This window comes from Puma concolor, chromosome A2 (genome assembly GCF_028749965.1).
Source record: "Puma concolor isolate L17-30 chromosome A2, mPumCon1.1.hap2, whole genome shotgun sequence".
Lineage (NCBI taxonomy): Eukaryota > Metazoa > Chordata > Mammalia > Carnivora > Felidae > Puma > Puma concolor.
The window spans coordinates 124,512,215-124,532,017 of NC_141668.1; the positions used below are offsets into that span (position 1 = coordinate 124,512,215).

General features: G+C 39.8%; 1 protein-coding gene across 9 annotated transcripts in view; it reads right to left on the bottom strand.

Moving 5' to 3' along the window:
• Positions 1-19,803, bottom strand: part of ITPR1 (inositol 1,4,5-trisphosphate receptor type 1) — a 328,509-nt gene that overhangs the window by 195,828 nt on the left and 112,878 nt on the right. For all 9 annotated transcript variants that reach the window (XM_086697546.1, XM_086697550.1, XM_086697547.1 and 6 more), the window contains exons 5-7: positions 13,439-13,554; positions 4,028-4,114; positions 1,623-1,781 (exon numbers count right to left, since the gene is read on the bottom strand). In XM_086697546.1, coding sequence (XP_086553672.1) covers positions 1,623-1,781; positions 4,028-4,114; positions 13,439-13,554 — 362 coding nt within the window. The remainder of the gene's footprint in view (positions 1-1,622; positions 1,782-4,027; positions 4,115-13,438; positions 13,555-19,803) is intronic.

Consider the following 19,803-nt stretch of genomic DNA (forward strand, 5'->3'; position numbering starts at 1 on the left):
TAGAAGCAGAATACTGTCTGAAGGAAGTCTATCTCTGAAACAATAAAGCTGTAGTTTTATAGATCTAAAGCAATGACTTTCATACTTTTTTGGGGGCAAAGTCACATTAAGAAATACTTCTCCATTATATTCCAGTCATACCTATTTATGTGCACATATGTGGGTGTATGTGTACATATATAGATATACACGTTTATATTTACCTGAAACAGAAGTTCCCTCCCTAAAACAATACTTACCTCATTATGTTTAGGACAGCTTGATACTATCTATTCTATTCCACTTACTAAAATGAGAGTTACAAGCCACTAAACTGATCTCGTGGCCCACGAATGGATCAACACTTGTTGTCTGTAAAACACTGTCCTAAAAAGGATAACCAAGTGCTCAAGTTCATCTTATCCTCTCAACAAAGGCACAGCTGAACAGGTATGTTTGAAGGATAAGAAAGCTAAGGACTTGCTGAAATTCATGACAAAGCACATTTGTCTTTTATTACGAGGGTAGAAGGTAGGAGAACAGAAACGATGGTTTCCAAGAAGTAAAACTCATTTATTATCAGTTTGATACGTTTGGGGAGTATATACAATTAAATTTTCCCTAATTCCAACTATATATAAGTACCTCAAAAAAAAGCCAAAACTTTTGGTGAACACTAAGCTTTACTGGATTAGTTCTTCTATTCTCAGCTGAGGATCAATATTTACTATAACTGGGAAGGAATAGAGTGCTTCTATATGCTTCTGGTATGACGTATATAACGTAATACACCCACCAATATATAAACTAACACACATGCTGTCCAAAGCTTGTAAGCTTAAATGGCAGTACTGAAAATAGCAAAATCCAGTTTTAGGTTAAGGCTAAATGAGCATTTTGAAGAGATTTCAAGCTGTTTAAGGGCACATTTTATTCTGGTAAAAAAAAAAAAAAAATACTATTTTGGAATCTTTAACAAGGTCAGAAATGCAGCCTGATGGCATTTAAACACACTCATTGTCAACTCTATGCCCACATAATGACGTGCTAATGTAGCTGACAAATAGCAGAACTGTTCTAAGTCACATGAAGAAGTATTTCAGTGGCTTTATATCCTAATGATCTGTTAGGAGAGGAGCCAGCTCAGGACCAAGTGCAGTCACTGAAATGGGATGGAGAGCCTACAGGCTTATCGACAAAGAAACAAGTGAAGACAATCCTAAAATCCATTCTCTTTCCCTGCTAGATCTCCTTATTTTCTTTCCTCTTTCTTTACTAACTTTATTTCCAAAATAGAGAGGCATTTCTATTCCACTACGGATCTAAAATGACAGGAACACTGCCCAGGACATTAATATATGAAAGCTGTTTTCGTGAAGTTACTGAAGTAATGGGCTATTCATACAATTTTTTTTTTTTTTTTTTCTCAGAAACTCCGTAGGAAAAACATAGCTACTGTATTTAGGTCACACTTCTCTCCAAATTTCCCTGTTTTCCCAAACACTGGTTTCCATAGTGATTCCCCTCTCTTCACACAGGATAAGTCTCTGGTTCCAAGTACAAATTCTCCTAGTTGACTTTTATATACAATTACGGTTTGAGGCATGGCACGGGCACTTCCCAGGCTGGGACTTCACACTTACACTGTCTCCGATGGATCGCAGTTTGTAGAATGGCTGAATATAAAACCAGGACCCTTCATTTCCAGCTTCGTCCAAAGTCACTCTCATGGCATTCTTCTCCAGGAGCGCTGGAAGCCTCTTATTCACAGTTAGGTATTTATTACTTTTCAAATGCAGGAGCTGAAAAGCCACCGAGAGAATAAGGTGAGTGGCAAGCATATCTCTGAATCTCTAGGATTTCTCTCTCAGTCAGATAAATATGTATCAAACATTCCTTCCACCCCTGAGCTAACTGTGAAGTTACAGAGCCATAAAACTGCCTGAGGCAGAGAGTAATTAGAAAACAACAAAGAGCAAAAGGAGAAGAAGTTGAGGAAAGAAGAAATATTTTGTTTTTTCCCCTCAACATGGCCCTGGACAAGATGGATGTTGCTCAGGTCAAGCGCACCATCAGCAAGGTAAACCACTCTGCCATCTGTTAACATCTAATTCCATGTAAAGGAGCTGAGGAACTGCTATCTGAATATCCCTGACCCTAATATGGAGCTAAGGAAAGGCACCTCTGAGCACAAGAAATAGTTTAAGTGAATACCCTGTAAGGGGTAGTCATTTCATGTGGAAGAACATGGCTGCTATAAATTTCCACTTTGAATTGCTAAGTACTTAATTCTTTAGAATTAAGGGTTATAATTAAGGGTTCCCAATTAATGGGAAACAACTTGTCTCAGAGTAGGTCTACATCAAGAAGCGTTGATTAATGCTTCCCGACTTAACAGGCTGTAAGAGAAAAGGAAGGGCGAATAAAAGACTGCCAAATCCTGAAAAAATATTAAGACTGGCAGGGAACTTCATTGCCAACTGCCAATATCTCTTTTTCCTATGTCAATACATACAGTGTCTAGAATATGCCTAGATAGTCTACATTCTTCCACCAGCATTGTTGGGGTGAAGGAGTAACTTGTCTGATTTGTGAGCCCGGCCATGATACACAGGGGAAGGTGATACCCTCTTGACATCTTCATTGTTACCCTGGTGAGTGGCCCCTGCTCCTCCACACACCTGTCCAGGTGCTGAACTCACTTGGTTTATAAACTGACATTATCTACAGATGGATCCCAAGATCCAGGCTTTGAAGAAGGCATAATAAATAACATCAGCTAAAATGTATTCAAAGCTTACTTTGTGACAGGTACCTCTCAGTTATTCTTGGAAACAAATACCATTATTGTTCCCATTTTGCTGGTAAGCAAACTGAGACATTCCATTTCTTGCTATAAATCTCACAAAATCTGAATTGGAATGCACTTAAGGGCTTACATTCTGAGTTCCTGTCCCCATCTGTCATCTTTAGTTCAAGCCATATTCTCTCATCTTCCCACATCATGGAATTCTTCGCTCTGACTGTGAATGCATTGGCCTGGCCCAGCGATAAAGCAGATACTGAACTCTGGGCCCACCTGGCCCCCTGTGTCCTTTCTCAGCCAGATAGAACTTGAAAGGGAGGCAGAGCGGGACTGGCAGGATTTGAAAGCCACTTTACTATTCCAGAAGACCAAATAATAATAATCCATTTAAACATAAAACTTTGCTGTTACCCATGTGGCAATTCTAGTTTTCCCATGCTCCAGTTTATCACTGCTCTCTAATAGAAATAACAATGGGAAAGAATACCTTTGTAACCAGAAGGTTTAAATGTTAAGTAAAATCTTTCAGAGAGGGAAATAATGAAGCAAGATAACCAAATGGGTCAGATCCTCAAAAGTTAGTAACTATTACCCTTTGTCAAAACTAGCTGGCAACTAGATAAACAGAAAAAGGCTACATTTGGCCCTGGATATCTTCACACACTATTTTCTGCAAGGACAGACCCAGAAAGATTTTCTTAGCAAAGCCCTCAGTAGCTCTTTCCTAGATTGTGTTTTATCCCCACACCAACTCTAAAGGCACAAGGGATAAACAAGTAAACCTTACAAACCTGTGAGACAAGACTTGGGACCTATTCACCAAATATTCTACCTGAAGGCCCAGAATTGCTCTTATTACCCCTATGACCAGCTCTTGAACCAACAGATAAAAGTTACAGGGAATCCAACTTTCACCAATAGGAAGAACCTTCAAGGAAGGCATGTGAAACAGAAGTGCAGTGGCCAAGCTGGTTTCCAGGTTTCCCCACCTGGAATACCCACTTTAAATATCTGCATAGAACTTAAATCACCAACTACGGGGCAGAGTAGTGGGTTCCCGCACTGACAGAAGGCCAACTCAAAAGCAAGCCCAAGAGACCACCATATAAGAACAAACACTAGACCTTTTGCAACAGTCTGTCTCCATGGAGTTGGAACCTTGTCCAAACCCGATCTCACGTGCTTGTTTTTTCAGTTTTATTCTCTGTAATGCTCCAGAGGAGAAGAGCAGCCATGACCTACCTGGATCACGTTGCCATACTGGATTACGGTCCCAAGCAATTTCCTGTTTTCTGTCTCATTCTGCTTCTTTTCCAAGTCTGCAGCATGCTACACACGGAGAAAGGAGACTGGTCACAAACAGGAAACAATGGCTTATATTTCTCCTCAATGATGCAAAACCAATGTTGCCGGTTTTATACGAGAACCACAAATATAAGCAAATACTGTACATAAATATGCCCTGAGGCTATGCAAAATGACCAAGGGGTTCAAGAGGCTAACCCCCTATGCCCTTGTTTTGTTGGCCTTTTTTGCTGTTTTAAAATGTATTTTTTTTTTCTTTCAGGAATTCACTGACATCTGCTTAGGTTAAGACTACGTCAAAAGCTTATATATTTTTGAAAAACATAGGGTAGGGGTGGGAGAGAATTTACATAGCCTTTTTATGATTTGTAAAAAATCCTCTTTTAAGGTTTCGCAGAAAAATAAAACTAAATTTAAATGCTGGTTTTGGATGATTTCTGGATCTGTGTCCTGGAATGCATTATTTAATATTCATGATCCTCAGTTTCTACTTTCATAAAATGAGGATAAAAAGAGCACCTACACCTCAGAGGAATCACGTACCATTACGTCTGGTCATTGCAGCATTTATGGAGTTATTATTGTTAGACATTATTATAATTTAATTTTCATAGTAGCTTCCTGAGGGATTATTCCCATTTAAAAACTTTTTTTAATGTTTTATTTATTTTTGAGAGAGCGCAAGCAGGGAGGGACAGAGAGAGAGGGACAGAGGATCTGAAGTGGGCTCTGGGATGACAGCAGCAACCCTGATGTGGGGCTTAAACACACCAAACACAAGATCATGATCTGAGCCCAAGTCAGACGCTCAACTGACTGAGCCACACAGGCGCCCCATCATTATCCCCATTTTAAAGAAGAGAAAACAGGTTCCAAGATTAAAAGGTTTATTCAACACTACACAGCTGGATAATGGGTACAAAAGGGATTTGTTATACTGTTTACTTCTGTGTACACTTGAAATTTGGGACGCCTGGGTGGCTCAGTTGGTTAAGCTTATTACGACACTTGGTTTCAGCTCAGGTCATGATTTCATTGTTTCCGTTGTTGGGGCCCTGTGTTGGGCTCTGTACTGGCAGTGCAGAACCTGCTTGGGATTTTCTGTCTCCCTCTCTCTCTGCCCCTCCTCCACTCACGCTGTCTCTGTATCTTTCAAAATAAATAAACAAAATTTTTAAAAAATAAATATAAAATAAAAATCACACATCTATATTGCAGTGTAAGTGCACACAGAAGCACACATACACACAATGGAGTATTCCTCAGCCATTACAAAGAATGAGATCCCGCTATTTGTGGCAACATGGGTGAACCTAGGGTGTTGAGGGTGAACCTCAACAAAAAAAGCACAAAGAGACCCATCAATAAGGGCAACAAAGTGGTAGTAGCCAGAAGGGAGAGGGTGAGGGGTAGACAAAGTGAACGAAGAGGACTGGGAAGTAGAGGCCTCCAGTTACGGAATGAGTAAGTCATGGGGATGAAGGGCACAGCTCAGGGAATATAATCATCGATATTGTAATAGTATAGTAAGGGGACAGATGGTAGCTACACTTACAGTGGGCATAACATACGGACTTGTCAAATCATGATGTTGTACACCTGAAGTAATGTAACATTGCATGCTAATTACCCTTCAATTTAAAACAATTATAAAATAATATTGGATATTTTTAAAAATCACAAAGCTACTAAGCAGAGGTAATTCTCAAACCCACATTTGGATTAACTACAAATCTGTAGTTACAAACGGGACTGGGAGACATTACCAGTCCAAATATGGCATACTAGAGAACCAGGTAAAGCTGAAGAGAGGGTTCCTGAATAGTCTGCCAGGGCCATCAACATGAATATTTTTTTCATTTATTTGTACAACGGAGAAAGCACTGTTATCATATTATAACCATGTTGAAGGCGAACTAGTTTTGCCCTAGGCAACAAAGAAACTGTTGATCGCAGCCTTTTCCCCCAAACCTAGACTCGGTCAAACAGAAGTACATTAAGAAGGAACAAATTCAGTATCTGATGGGTAATAAAACCCTGGTGACCAGTTGTAGATTTCAGAACACTTTCCATTGTTCTCTTCCTGGAGTTTCCCTTTCCTTGAGGCCAGATGCCAATGAGTTAAAGGGCCTCTTTCCCAAGGAACAGTCTGCATTTTCATAGGACCCTTCTGGGCTTGGGCTTGGTCCCACACATACTAGCTTTATCATGTTGGCCAGGTTACTTCATCTCACCAAGCCTTCTTGTTCAATATTCTTATTCACAAAATGGGGACAAAAGCAAGTCTTTCTGGGCAGATGTGAAGATTAGAGAAAATAAACTCGATAAATTCTAACCATCATTATTATGCGTAAGTTTCTAAAGTTAAGAAATGTTCTAACAATGAGAATTTCAACTGGTGAAGTAAGTTGGCTGGGTGAAGGATTTCTCCATTTCCTTCAAATTCAGCGTCTGCTCCACCTCTACCCTGAATGTAGGTATTTTTAGCTAAGTATGTCTTTTGACAAAAATAAGCTGCAGAAAGCAATTGTAAACCAAAAAGAAACCCGTGTTGCAGGAGAGAATGATCTGCCTGTATCAGTGTAAATCACTTTAAGTTTCTCACATCTGTCTCAACCCCGTACAACAATGGTCCATTCAGAGGCTTCCTACCTTCCCTCTCTCTCCTAGAATTAGTTACCAGCCTGCTCTTCTCAGGCTGTGATAAAATCCACTGGGTTCAAGACACATCCAGAAATAATACCCGTGTGGATGAGATGGTAATCCGAGGCATCCAAACTCCTTCAGCACCATTCTCAGCTCTCCCTTCCCCTGCATCCACATCCTCCCTTCATTTCCTCCCACCTTCTGTTCTGCTTAGTTTCATGCCTGTGCGGCACCCTTCCAGAGATCTCTACAGTATCCACAGGTTTAGCAGGTAGTTTCCCAAACACAATATTGCACTGAATCCACTTGGAAGGAAGGTTTATACTTTTTAGAGAGACATTTGTTCTTTCTGCTAAGTAGTTGTCTCAGCTAATATGGACAAGAAATTCAAGAAAAAAATGTCAAAGTGGGAAAAATCAATACCTTCAGTAAAATAAAATTTAACATTTTCCAACATAGTTTTTGTCTACTCAAAACCCCACAGTAAGTTTTCATCTTTAGTAAATCACAAAGCCGTGTTTCTTGGATTTAAAATGATGTAAAGATTACTGTTTAGGAGAGAAAATTCTCATGGGCATTCCTCTTACTTTTAATTTCCAGTGGCCTCAGTTTAAGTAGCACCAATCTAAAATACTAAGTTCCTGCCTATGCCTAGATGGAGTACAAAAGTGGTAACTCAGTGTTTGCTGGCACATCTAAAAACAAGCATCAAGTTAGTCATGAAGAAGGCATTTTTCCATATGAAAAATCAATTAAATACCACCACTTTCACAGATTCAAGGGCATTTGTCTAAAAATATATAAAAAGTAAAATTAGAAAATTATATTGGAAAATAAGTAGCTAAGAACCTCACTTAAAATACCCAAAGTCACATCTCTAATTCTGTTTAAAAGATTTAATGATAACCAAGCCTAGGTAAGTATTAAATGAACCAATGCATTAACCTTATGGACCATTCAAAAAATTTACTTTTTCTATAAGCACTCTTTGTTTAAGGAGAAAAGTGTCCAATTTATATTACTTTTTGCTAAATACGTAGAATACCAAATGTATTCATTTGAGTTCACCCATCAGTCCTTAGCTAACTCCTTCCACAAAGCCAAATTAGAGTTTTAGACAAAAATAACCTTCATGATTTTTAGGTTCAACAGGTAAGGCACAGATTGCTACAAAGATAGTAAGGTACTAACTATACCTGGGCCCACTGATTAAGGTTGCTTCACCCTTGCACAGAGTGAAATTTTGTCTGTTAAATCCTTTAAGTAAATTCTAAGAAATGGCCCACACTGTAAGATGGTAAACCAATAAATGTATCTAAAGGATAACCTGGCAATGTCGCTCAGAAAGTTTTTCAATGGGTTCAACTTTGATTTACCAATTCCATTTCTAAAAGTTTCTCCTTAAAATATAACCTTGCACAGACATCAGTCCATAACAACTAGTTTTGACACTGTAAAAACTCAGAATTCTGAATACAACACACCGCACAAGGATTGGCTATCTAGAATTAAAGTACTGGAGTACAATGGAGGAACCATGTAATCATTACAATGAAGGTAAAAGATTCTTACTCATTCATAACATATTAAGTGAATAAAACATAGTTAAAGAAAGAGAATACAGTATGTTCCCATTGATAGTTCCAAATGTAGAAATACAGGAATGTAATAGGGGGTGGATGGGGGGACACACCAAATAAAAACCAACATTATAGTTGAGGATTAAGATTTAGGGATTACATTATTTTTTCCCCTTTTCTTACTCATGTATATTTTGGAATTATTTGTCTTTAACACTCATGTATGTTATTTCTTCAAAAACCTCTTCATTGTATCTCTGGGACAAATAGCCTGGATTTTTTAAAAAGCCATCTTAAATGTGTTCTTTTCCAATGTTTAAAACCTAATTATTTAAATACCTGTTGCTCTTTTCCCTAACACACTAGGTTGAGGACTGTTTTGTTCTGAGGAAGAAATCACACTTAATGCTACGGCCTCTATCTCCATGGTTCATCATGGATACTACCATGCTCCCCTTAAGCAACATCAAGGTCACCCCTATCATAGCCACCTGTTACTTTATTTCACAAACAAACCATTATTTAATTACTACAGAAAGGTCACAGGAACAGTGGGGAGAGGTTATTTAAGGTCAAAAATCCCTGAACCATGTAATAAGACAAGGAAGATAAGGAATTAAGGCTTCTAAAAACAAGCAATACAAGACTCAGGCTTCTGAGGACAGGAGATGGGTCACTCTTCGGGTTCTTCCTAGCTTGCCCAAACTATGACTTAATGTAATTGACTGTTTTTCAGAACCAAAACAATGTCAGTCAAAATGCTGTCAGCAAACAGTAGTCAAGGCCTGTAGAGCACATTATATGATGTGCAGATAGGAGAAGCTCCTTTTGCCAAGAGACTTTTGAGAAATCATGAGCAGACAAGTTAGAATCCAGTTAGTGCTGTAGAGGGAATGAACACACAGTATCCAGCCACTAGATGTCATTCTCCTTCAGAATGCTGTTTCTATGTGGCTTATCCTAGTCAAAGGGAAGTCAAGTGGTCTAGACAACTAATTCCTTAAATGGCATTAATTTAAAATAATCTGACCTTTGATTGGGGTACTGCACAGTAGTTGACAAAAATAAAAATGAAAACTCAATGAAGACTGGCCATTAACCCCCAAAGGCAAGTGGCTACCCAAAATACAACATTTTTAATGACTGAACTAAGACATGTACATGACTTTCAGACACTGGGTGGGGGTCGGGGTGGGGGTGGGTGTGGGGGTGGGGAGGTCCAAATAAGCAATAAAAGTAGGAAATGCACAAAGTCAATACCCAAGCCACATCAGGAATCCCAAATCAGGAAAAAGTATTGGTTTCCTTTTAAAAAATATAAAGAATCAACAGCATGAAACAAATAATTGTTTTTTTTTTCAAATAAGGAGTTCAGAGTTCTTGCTCACCTTGAGGATTACGTTTTCTCAAACATAATGTGCAGGGTTTTTTTCACAGTTCATTCATGGGAAGGAGCATTGCACGGAATTTCCATTGAAAGGAAACATAATACATATCACAGGTTGCAAACAGCTGACTAAAGAACCCCACTCAGCTTGAGACATTATTGTGCTGAATGCATGCTTTAAACTATAATTGAATTAGTTGCTGACATTTTTAAAAAACTGAGATAATAGACATAAAGCATGAATTTGTAGCTTCTCTTGAGAAAGCAGAAGATGTGACAGCAGCTCTGAGCCCACCTTCCCACACAGCAACAGCAGGGGAGTGTATCTGTCCCCTGTGGACCCACACACACGCACACTCCACTTAGCAACCAGGCCCACCAAGTTCCCTTTATTCTGGTTGATTATGTTTCCTGCATGATCAAGAGGAATCTTAATTTACAACCCCTGCTGTAAGGAGGGGTTTTGAGATGTCCTAATAAGATCTCATTGAACAGAATGATTTTCCTTCCAGAAAAAGAAAGGCGGGACAACAGAAGATGCACTTCTTGCAAGATAACCCCACAGGCATAAGCACTAAATAGCTCACATTAGAGACGTGAAAGATTAAACAAACCCATTCAACTGGATTCCACAGTCCCAGATACAGACTTTAGGAGGACCCTGGGTCATCACAGTGATGAGGGGCAGTGGGGGGCACTACTGATGTTGAGTGGACAGGAGCTAGGAATGCTGGGTGCCCTGAAATGCATGGTAAAGTCTCATTCATCCCGTACAATGTTATGTCTGGTTGACATTCCCATGGGTTAAAAGGTGGTCTGTAATTTCTGGGTCTAGCCCCTAACTCCCCTTTACAGATCAACACAAAGTACAGTTTTATATGGTCTAATTACTACCATTAATACATTTAAGCAAAATGCAAGTCCTATTTAATAACAGGAAGAGTACACTTTGCACTCTTCCTAACACTGCCAAGGGCTGCTGACCATTTTGGAAAATCACATTACGAAAAACATGCTTTCTGGTGGCCAGCACTACACACCAACCTGAGTCACCATCTTTGGCTGCCTCATGCATAGAGTTTATACAAATAGGTGAGACCATTTATTTCCTTAAATCATCTAGAATAATCGTGCCTGAGCATTAATTTACCAGAGCACACGATTATAATATTTATTACTTTCCTGTTATTTCTCCTTTTTTAAAAAACTGGTATCTTCAGGGGTGTCTGGGTGGCTTGGTTAAGCGTCCAACTTCGGCTCAGGTCATGATCTCATGGTCCATGGGTTCCAGCCCCGCATCAGGCTCTGTGCTGACAGTTCAGAGCCTGGAGCCTGCTTCAGATTCTTTGTCTCCCTCTTGCGCTGCCCCTCCCGTGCCACTCCCACCTCCCTTCTCTCCCGCACGCACGCGTGCACGTGCTCTCAAAAATACACATTAAAAAAACACTGGTATCTTCAGAGGTTGCATTATTTATGAATGTTACTTCCTGTTCATAAAATTACATAATATTTTCTCTTAAGAGGGAGCAATTAGTCTGCTGAGGTTGAGAACGTCGGCCCTGAAACCATGAAAATAATGATGCAATTCCTGAAGTATTCACAACAATCTCTTTGTGCTCTTTCTTCTTCTCCTACTCTCTAACTCCCACAGATGCCTCACATTGAGACTCATCATTTCCTCCTCCGGGAGGCCCTCCCTGACTACCATATCGCTACTGCTTATTCACAAAGATGGATTTGGGTGCCCCTTCTAAGTGTTTCCACAACCTCCTGGGGGCTTTTAGGTTCACCCTGTAAGAGTACTTGCCATGGTGCCTTGTCACCACCTCTTTGTTCTTGATTAGCTATTGAGCTCCCAAAGCGTTCAGATACTATCACAGTTTCATTACCATCACCTAGCACAGTGCTCATTTATTCAGCAAGTATTTCTTGAGCACCTACTACATACCAGACACTATTCTAAGCACTGGGGATACAGTGGTGATCAAGCCAGCCATTGTTCCTCATCTTGTAGAGCTGTCATTCTAATGAGTAAGACAGGGAAGAGTGCTGAGAAAAATCCGAAGACAGGAAAGCAAGCAGGGCATCACTTAGATAAGGAAGTGAGGAGAGGCCTCACTGAGGTAACACTTAAAACAGAGATATGAAGGAGACAAAGGTCTTAACTTAGGAAGAGTCAGGGGAAGAATGTTCTAAGAATAAACAGAAAGCACAAAAGTAGCAAAGTTGTTGGAGCATGTGACTTGTGATTTTGGCTCAGATGATGATCTCACGGTTTTTCTGTCTGAGCCCCGCATCATGCTCTGCACTGACAGTGTGGAGCCTGCTTGAGATTCTCTCTCTCCCTCTCTCTTCTCTCAAAATAAATACATAAACTTAAAAAAAAAAAATCTGTAAGAGTCTGTGGTGCTCAAAACAATAAAGTGAAATAAAGCCAGTGGAGCATGAGTGTAGTTCAGAAGCCTCAAAGGAGAAAGCACGGTCCAGCAGGCACAAAGTCTCGATTTCATTTTAAGTGCAACAGGAGTGACTGCCTGCGTGCTCTCACAGGGTACAACAAGCTCGCCGAGGCTAGGAACCAGGTCTTTTTAGCATACCTAGAGTACCTAACACCCACCTAACATGGTATCACTGAATAAAGACGGTCCTCCACATGTCCCTTCCCTTACCAAATGCAGCTGGTGGTGACTCTGTCATATGTTAGTCCGGGAGACCCAGTGTGAGACATGACCTGGCAAGTTCCATGGTGCTCATAGATACTCTATGTCTTCAACTGTTATCACTAAGTCTCAATAAAGCCCTTTTTTTTTTTTCAATCTGTTGGTAAATATTTGAGTGCCTACTACATATTGTAGGCACGAAGGATACAGCAATGAGCAAACCTGATACAAATCTGTGTCCTCAGATAGTTTACATACTAGTGGCGGTAGCCAGCTGATAAATTAGAAAGATCATGATAAACAACACTGAGAAAAACAAAGCAGGAGAATCCTGGGATAGAAAATGCGTTGCAATTTTAATACCACTACATTGGATATATGTCATGTCCTTCTTCTAAACACCTCCAAGTAGTTCCACACAAATTAGCCTCACAGAAAAATTAGGTCATCTAGATACTAGACACTAAAAAAACTATGTCATCATTTTACAGATGGATAAACATGCACAGAGAGGCTCAAAAACTTGCTTATGGTCACACAGCACATTAACAGTGGAATACACTTGTCTCTTATATGCCAAGATAATAGTCAGGATCAATACAATGGTAATAGCTAAAATTTATTAAGCACTTACTACATTCCAGGCACTGTTCATGTACCTTTTATGTTTCATTTCATGTTTGATTTCATTTCACAAGAGTCTCCTGGTGTGGATATTACCATTCCCTTTTTATAAGCAGGGAATGGCACCAAATAGCTAATTAACGTCCCCAAGATCAGCATTTAGTGAGTGATGCAGCCAGAATTTGCTTCCAGAACTTATGCTCATAACCAGTACTGTAGCCAGTCATCTGAGAAGTGGAATGGCCAAGCAGAGAGTAACTCTCAAGATATCTCAGGCTGACTATGATATTTCTCTCCTTAGGGTCAAGCTCCCCTTTATCCCTTTCACAAAGGTCATATGAAAGCCAGTACCTAGAGCTGAGGGGTTGTAACGCTAACCCATTTCGCTCAGACACTACCCAGTGGCCACTCCAAAGACCCTCCTCATGGAGAGACCCCTCGCAATACATACGTGCAGTTTGTTGAGCAGCACTGCATCGGTTGTACTGTTGGCCCCTGGCTTGGCAGCTTTCCAGAACTGCTTCTGGGCAGAGTAGCGATTCATGGGACATAGCTTAAAGAGGCAATCTAGAAGTGAAACAAACAAAAATGTTTTTGAGGAAGTATATGCATTCAACGTATGAAAAAGCTTTGCCCTTTTATTCATACAAGGCATTACAGATTATATGTAAGTATAAATGACAAGTTACAAGATCCTTTTGGGAACCTCTCCTTTGACCTTTAATCCTCACCACCACAATGGTGGTGCCAATGAGGAAACTGAGGCTTTTAGAAATTAAGTCAATTCATTTGCCATTGTCACCCAGCCAGTTAGTGGCAGAGCTAGGACTCAGAGTCCAGGGCTCTTAAAGCTACCCCCGCCCCCCCCCCACCCCCAGTCATCTCCTTTCCTTCACGATGGACAGCTAGAAGGACAGACATCCTAGTTATATACAACAACACAAGCATTTTCTTTTGTAAATACAACTCTCTTCAATCCAACCACACTTAAAAAAAAATACTACAGAAGTCTTTTTGCAGAGACTTCCTAGGGCAGTGGTCTCTTGAACACCATGTACTAGATGATTCTCAGGAGAATAGAACATCTGGGGGTTGTGCTGAGACAGTACATGCCCTTGTCTCTCAGCATCGGCGCATCACAATGTGCTCCCATTTAGGTATGCCTGGGCTCACACGACTTTGTATATTGTCCTAGGTGGTGCAACTGACCCTCAAAAAATAGACTAGCGGCTTCAAAATATTTCTGCCAAGATATCCAAACATCAAAGACAATGGTAATGCAAACCCCACAAATGAAAAAATGGCACAATCAACCATCCTCATGTTCCTCTCGTAAGCCACTATACAGAGAAAATAATGATGATCTAAAAAAACAAAAACACCTAACATCACCTAGATAATAAAAATGATAAAAAACCATTTAAAGTATTGTCTCTAATTATTAGCCTTACCCTACAGCACTTCTGTGCCTTACAGTATGATAATCATAACAGCATAATCATGATTGACAGGATACTACACTATTATTTAATCTTTTCATCAATGTTTATTTTCCTGCTTATTTTTACAATATATACAATATATTAGTACAGTGACACATACATAAAACTTTTACATATATACATACACATAGTTTAGGGGTGTATTTGCTGAATTTTTTGACAGGGATATGCCACCAATAAAGTTTAGAAATAATTGTTCTTAAAAAAAAAAGAAAGACTTTTGGGATGAGCACTGGGAGCTGTATGGAAACCAATTTGACAATAAACTTCATATATTGAAAAAAAATAGGCAGAAGAGAGAAGAATCAGAAAAAAAAAGAAAAGAAAGAATTGCTCTTGAAAACTAACACTAATAGTGACACCTATTCCCTGAGAAATGTACATACTGACATACTTAGGTTTTCAAATGGTTAAGTATTTATATAGTACAATCAGTAACTTTGGAATGAAAACCCAGATTTGGAAAAATTATACCCTGAAGTATTTCAGAACAAGCTTCTAAGGAAATTCAGCCTACTAACCACACACTTACTCTCGTCTGTTCACTAAAACAGATTTTCTTAAAGGAACTTGAACAATATTGAGTTTTTGTAGTTCCCAACTAACTCTCTCACAGCAACAAAAATTCATTTGCTATCAAGTACGCAGACACTAGGACTTTGCTCTAAGTCAGAGCACCATTTCTTTTAGTTGTGATCAGTGAATTTTTACCAATTACTGCACAAATACAGTGTGGAGGAAAAAATAAAACATCAACCATAGAAATAAAAAGTATTTTCTGTTCTGTAATTTTCATCACTAAATATTTCTACATAGTCATAAGCAGTTATAAGGTATATACATACTCATCAAGAACATAAAATAATCATCAATCAAAGTAATCATTAGAGCATATGAAAGATGCCATCTAGATCTTTAGAAAACAAAAGACAACACAGGTAACTTGTTAAAAATAGAGCTGCTGGCCCCACCTTTTATGAAAGCCACAGGTCACTGTTACTGTATCAATGGCCACTTAATGACATCATTGAGACAGTATTCCTACCAGTCTGACATATGTGAACCCACTATTTACCCCATCAACAATTACACACAACCACGAGACTATTGGTTAGCTGTTAAAGTCCTTTCTTTGGCACAGAATAGAGGGTGGGCAAAGAGTGGACTGAGCAAGGGTGACTTCCTTGATAATCACAGGACTTAAAAAAGGCATTCAAAACATGTATGCCGTTGGTATTAATATTTCACACAGGACTTACTTTATGGACCAAACAGAGTAAATAAACAGTTTTAAATTTCATCAATAATGAGAGTACAACGGACTTTTTCCTCCAACAAACTTCACCTGATAATAACTAAATGGTATGAATTGCAAACAAAAGAATTTAAGTTGATTTTAGGAACAATCAGAATGGAACCATAATGCCAATGGATTAACATGCAATGGAAAGAACTATTCTACAATGTTCAAGGGACAGCCAAGTCAAACACCCCACATGACAAGTAAGTGGGTCACAACACAGGCTCAAAACTTCAGATGACTTTACATTCACCTAGGATAAGAGTGTAAATTTAAGCACTATCAATGCAACCAAAGCCTTGCCATGACTTCCACACCAACTATTTTCCTTGGACAAAACAATGCATTGCAATGGATTAAGCCTATTTACAACCAATCAGCTATGTAAACATAAGAGATGCTAACAAACTAGTAACGGAACCAAATTAGCCTTGCTGATTTTGTCCTGTCTTGCCAGTTGCTTAGCAACTGATTCAAAGAGAAAATTAAATTAAGCAATTCAAATGTGATGTTAAACTAACCTTCCAAAATTCTGCAAGTCAGCGGCTCCACATTGCCCTTTGCTATTTGGATGGCACAGCAGGACAAAATTAAAGTTCCACTGGATCTTAATACTGGGTTAAGTATAGAAATACACAAATGCAGGAAATCCAGTAGAAAAAAAAAATATATATATAATACATATTTGAGGGAAGTGTGTATATATATATATATATATACACACACACACACACACACGCATGTACACACAGAGTAGTTTGATCTCACCCCAAAGAAATGCCACAAAGAATACCTTATGTGACAACTGTTATTTTAAGCCTTTGAAGAATAAACTAAATTAAGCTTTCAAAAAATTACTCCTGAATATTCCTAAGCTTTAGCAGATGCCATGCTGGGCTAGCACAGAAGTTAGCTAAAAAGAGAGCTGGGTTAAGTGAGAAAGGGCTGAGTGGGCTGGAACCCATGGCCATGGGTGATGTTCCATGGTTTAAACAGCATCCCAGAACTTGGTGGGAGGGAGAACGTTCAACAGCCTGAAGATTCATCAACTATGAAATGAGCACTTATGGTACAGTTAAGAGAAGAGGAAGTCAAGAGGAGCCACAGGTGTGCCCCAGAGTCCCTGGGGGAGTGAAAAAGCAAAGAAGCGCACCCACAGAGAGTCACATTAAAGACTAAGTCACATAACAAAGGCTACCAGAAGAACAGGCGAAACCCCACTGTCTCCATATCACCCTCCTTTGGTTCCCGAGTGCAGAGATTTTTGTCTGTTCTCCAAGCACTTGTAATTCAGGGCCTAGGAATACAGAAGAAGCGCAGTGATGGTTGCTGAATTAGTGACCGGATTGTGCTGTAATCTCTACAGCTCCCCAAGTGGGGGCAGGTATGTCCTCTCAAGATACCTCCAGCTCTAAGTCCCCATGCATCTATTCACCGATTCAATTACTATTTATTAAAATGCCTACTGTGTGTTGGGTGTGGTACCGGGTGCTGAAAATAAAACACCGAACCCAACTCACACGTTTCTTAGTACAATTCTAATGATAGCAAAAAACTAAAGACACGAGTTGAACTACATCAAGTCAAAGAGTACAACAGAGGATTTATGTACTAATAAGAATTATATGCTGACACAATGTGGCTGGTATACAGCAGCAGCCTTTTACACGGGGCCGTGGGGTTGGGCAACTCCAGCAGAGGGGCACCTGACAGCTCAAGGGAGTGAAGGAGCCACGTTGCTAAACATCTGGAGGCATAGCCTTCCAAGGGGAAAGACTAGCAAGCACAATGGCCCTTGAAAGAAATTTTGACATGGTTACGTAAAAAATAGAAAAAAAACAGCCTGAAGGGTACTGGGCAAAAGGGAGTTACAAGAGATGTGGCCAGAGAAGCAGGCAGAAGTTCCATCATGCAGGGTCATGTAGACCCTGGCAAAGCAGGAAATAGTTATTTCTAAAAGCAGTGAGAAGCTACCCCAGGACTTTAAGCAGAGAACCTGGCAAGGGGGCTTTTTTCTTGGTTTTTTTTTGTTGGTTTTTTTTGGTGGTGGTGGTGGTGTCAGTGCCCACCAAGAAAGGTTGAGGCGAGGGAGGGGCGGCTTTGGGGAGAGAGGTAGAAATCAGTAATTTTAGCTATGCTTAGTTTGAAGGGCCTATGAAACATCCAAGCTGAAATGTTGAGTAAGCCATCCATCAACTAGCAGGTTGGAAATACAGGAGTTATTTAAGGAGTGAGGGTGGGGTGGTGGGGGGCAGAAGAAGGATGGTAATGCTGAAGAGGAGAAAACTTGAGGATGTCAGCATTACAAATACAACATGGCTATCCATCTGCAACTAGGCAGGGCAGAATAAAGACCCTTCCTCCCGCTTTCCCTCCCTCCAGAAGAGGGAGTCTCTCAAGAATAAATAAACATTAACAAATTTTTTTAAAAAAGAGATACATATCATCTAGAAATACAGGGGTAAATGTCAGTAGAAAATGTTAAAACATTTTAAATTGTTGCCTCTGGAAAGTGGAAGGCCTGAGGTGTCAGACATAGAATTGTTAGTTTTATTCTGCATTTCATCACTATTTGAACTTTTTTGAGGTGAAATTCACATATCATTAATATTAGCCATTTTACTTTTACTTTTTAACTTTTTAATTTTTTATTATTTTTTAATGTTTTATTCAGTTTTGAGAGAGAGAGGGGGAGAGGGAGACAGGGAGAGGGAGTGGGACAGAGAGAGGGGGAGAGAGGGAGAGAGAGGGAGAGACAGAGAGCCTGCAAGCAGGGGAGGGGCAGACAGAGACAGAGACACAGACTCTGAAGCAGGCTCCAGGCTCTGAGCTGAGAGCACAGAGTCCCACACAGGGCTTGAACTCAAGAACCGCAAGATCATGACCTGAGCTGAAGTTGGTTGCTTAACCGACTAAGCCACCCAATTAAGGTGCCCCTTCATTTTATTTTTTAAAGATGTTATTTTTTAAGTAATCGCTATACCCAACATGGGGCTTCAACTCACAACCCCAAGAACAAGAGTCGCATGCTCTACCAACTGAACCAGCCAGGCACCCCAAAATTAACCATTTTAAAGTAAACAATTCAGTGGCATTTAGAACATCATAATGTTGTGCAACCACCACCACTGCCTAGGTCCAAAACACTGTCATCACCCACAAAAGAAAACCCTGTATCTATGACGTTCATTCCCACCTCCAGGATTTCACTTTTTAAAGAAGGTGCACATACCATTGAAAATATTTAACTTTTTTAAACAACCTTTTTGTACTCAAAGGCATTTCAGTTTTTACTGACTTATCACTTTGCAACCGAATGACAAAAGGCAACAAGCTGGATAATGCCACAGATCAGTGGAGATGTTGAAACCTTTCTGCACTGTTGAGAGATAGGCAAACTAGTGAAACTAGGGATGAGTAAAGTTACGTAGATATATAGAATCTGTAACATATAATCTGGCAATTCTGCTACTGGGCGTACATTCCAAGGACATCTCCCACAGGCCCTCAGGTCTCCCACTTGAAGGAGGAGGTCTCAGCAAAGACAGCCACGAGAAGGCACACCTGCTCTTAGCTGTACTGTCCTGGAAGGAACACAAAACCTGTATCACCAGTCATCAGTGATAACCAAACACATGACCCCACCAAGATATAAGGAGCTAAAAAATGCAGTTCAGATGAGTGCCAAGAAAGAAGGAGTCTGCTGTATACCTAACCAACCTCTGCTACTGTCTGTCCTTGAATTTGCCAAGTATCCATTTTGCTCTTTCCTACTACCATGCACCGGCTGGAGTTGTAGCTGTTAACTAGACAAAAACAGTTCCTTCTTTCATAGAATGAGCTCTTCCAACCTACTTGAAAGACCAAAAACACAATCAACAAGCTATGATTTTTTAAAAATGTCTTCATTCACCCACCATATGTACATGCAATTTTATATCGAGAGAAATCAAGGGAGAGAGTTTATGTAAGTTACAAGTATGAAAAATTTAAGTGTTGTTCATATCCTGCCTT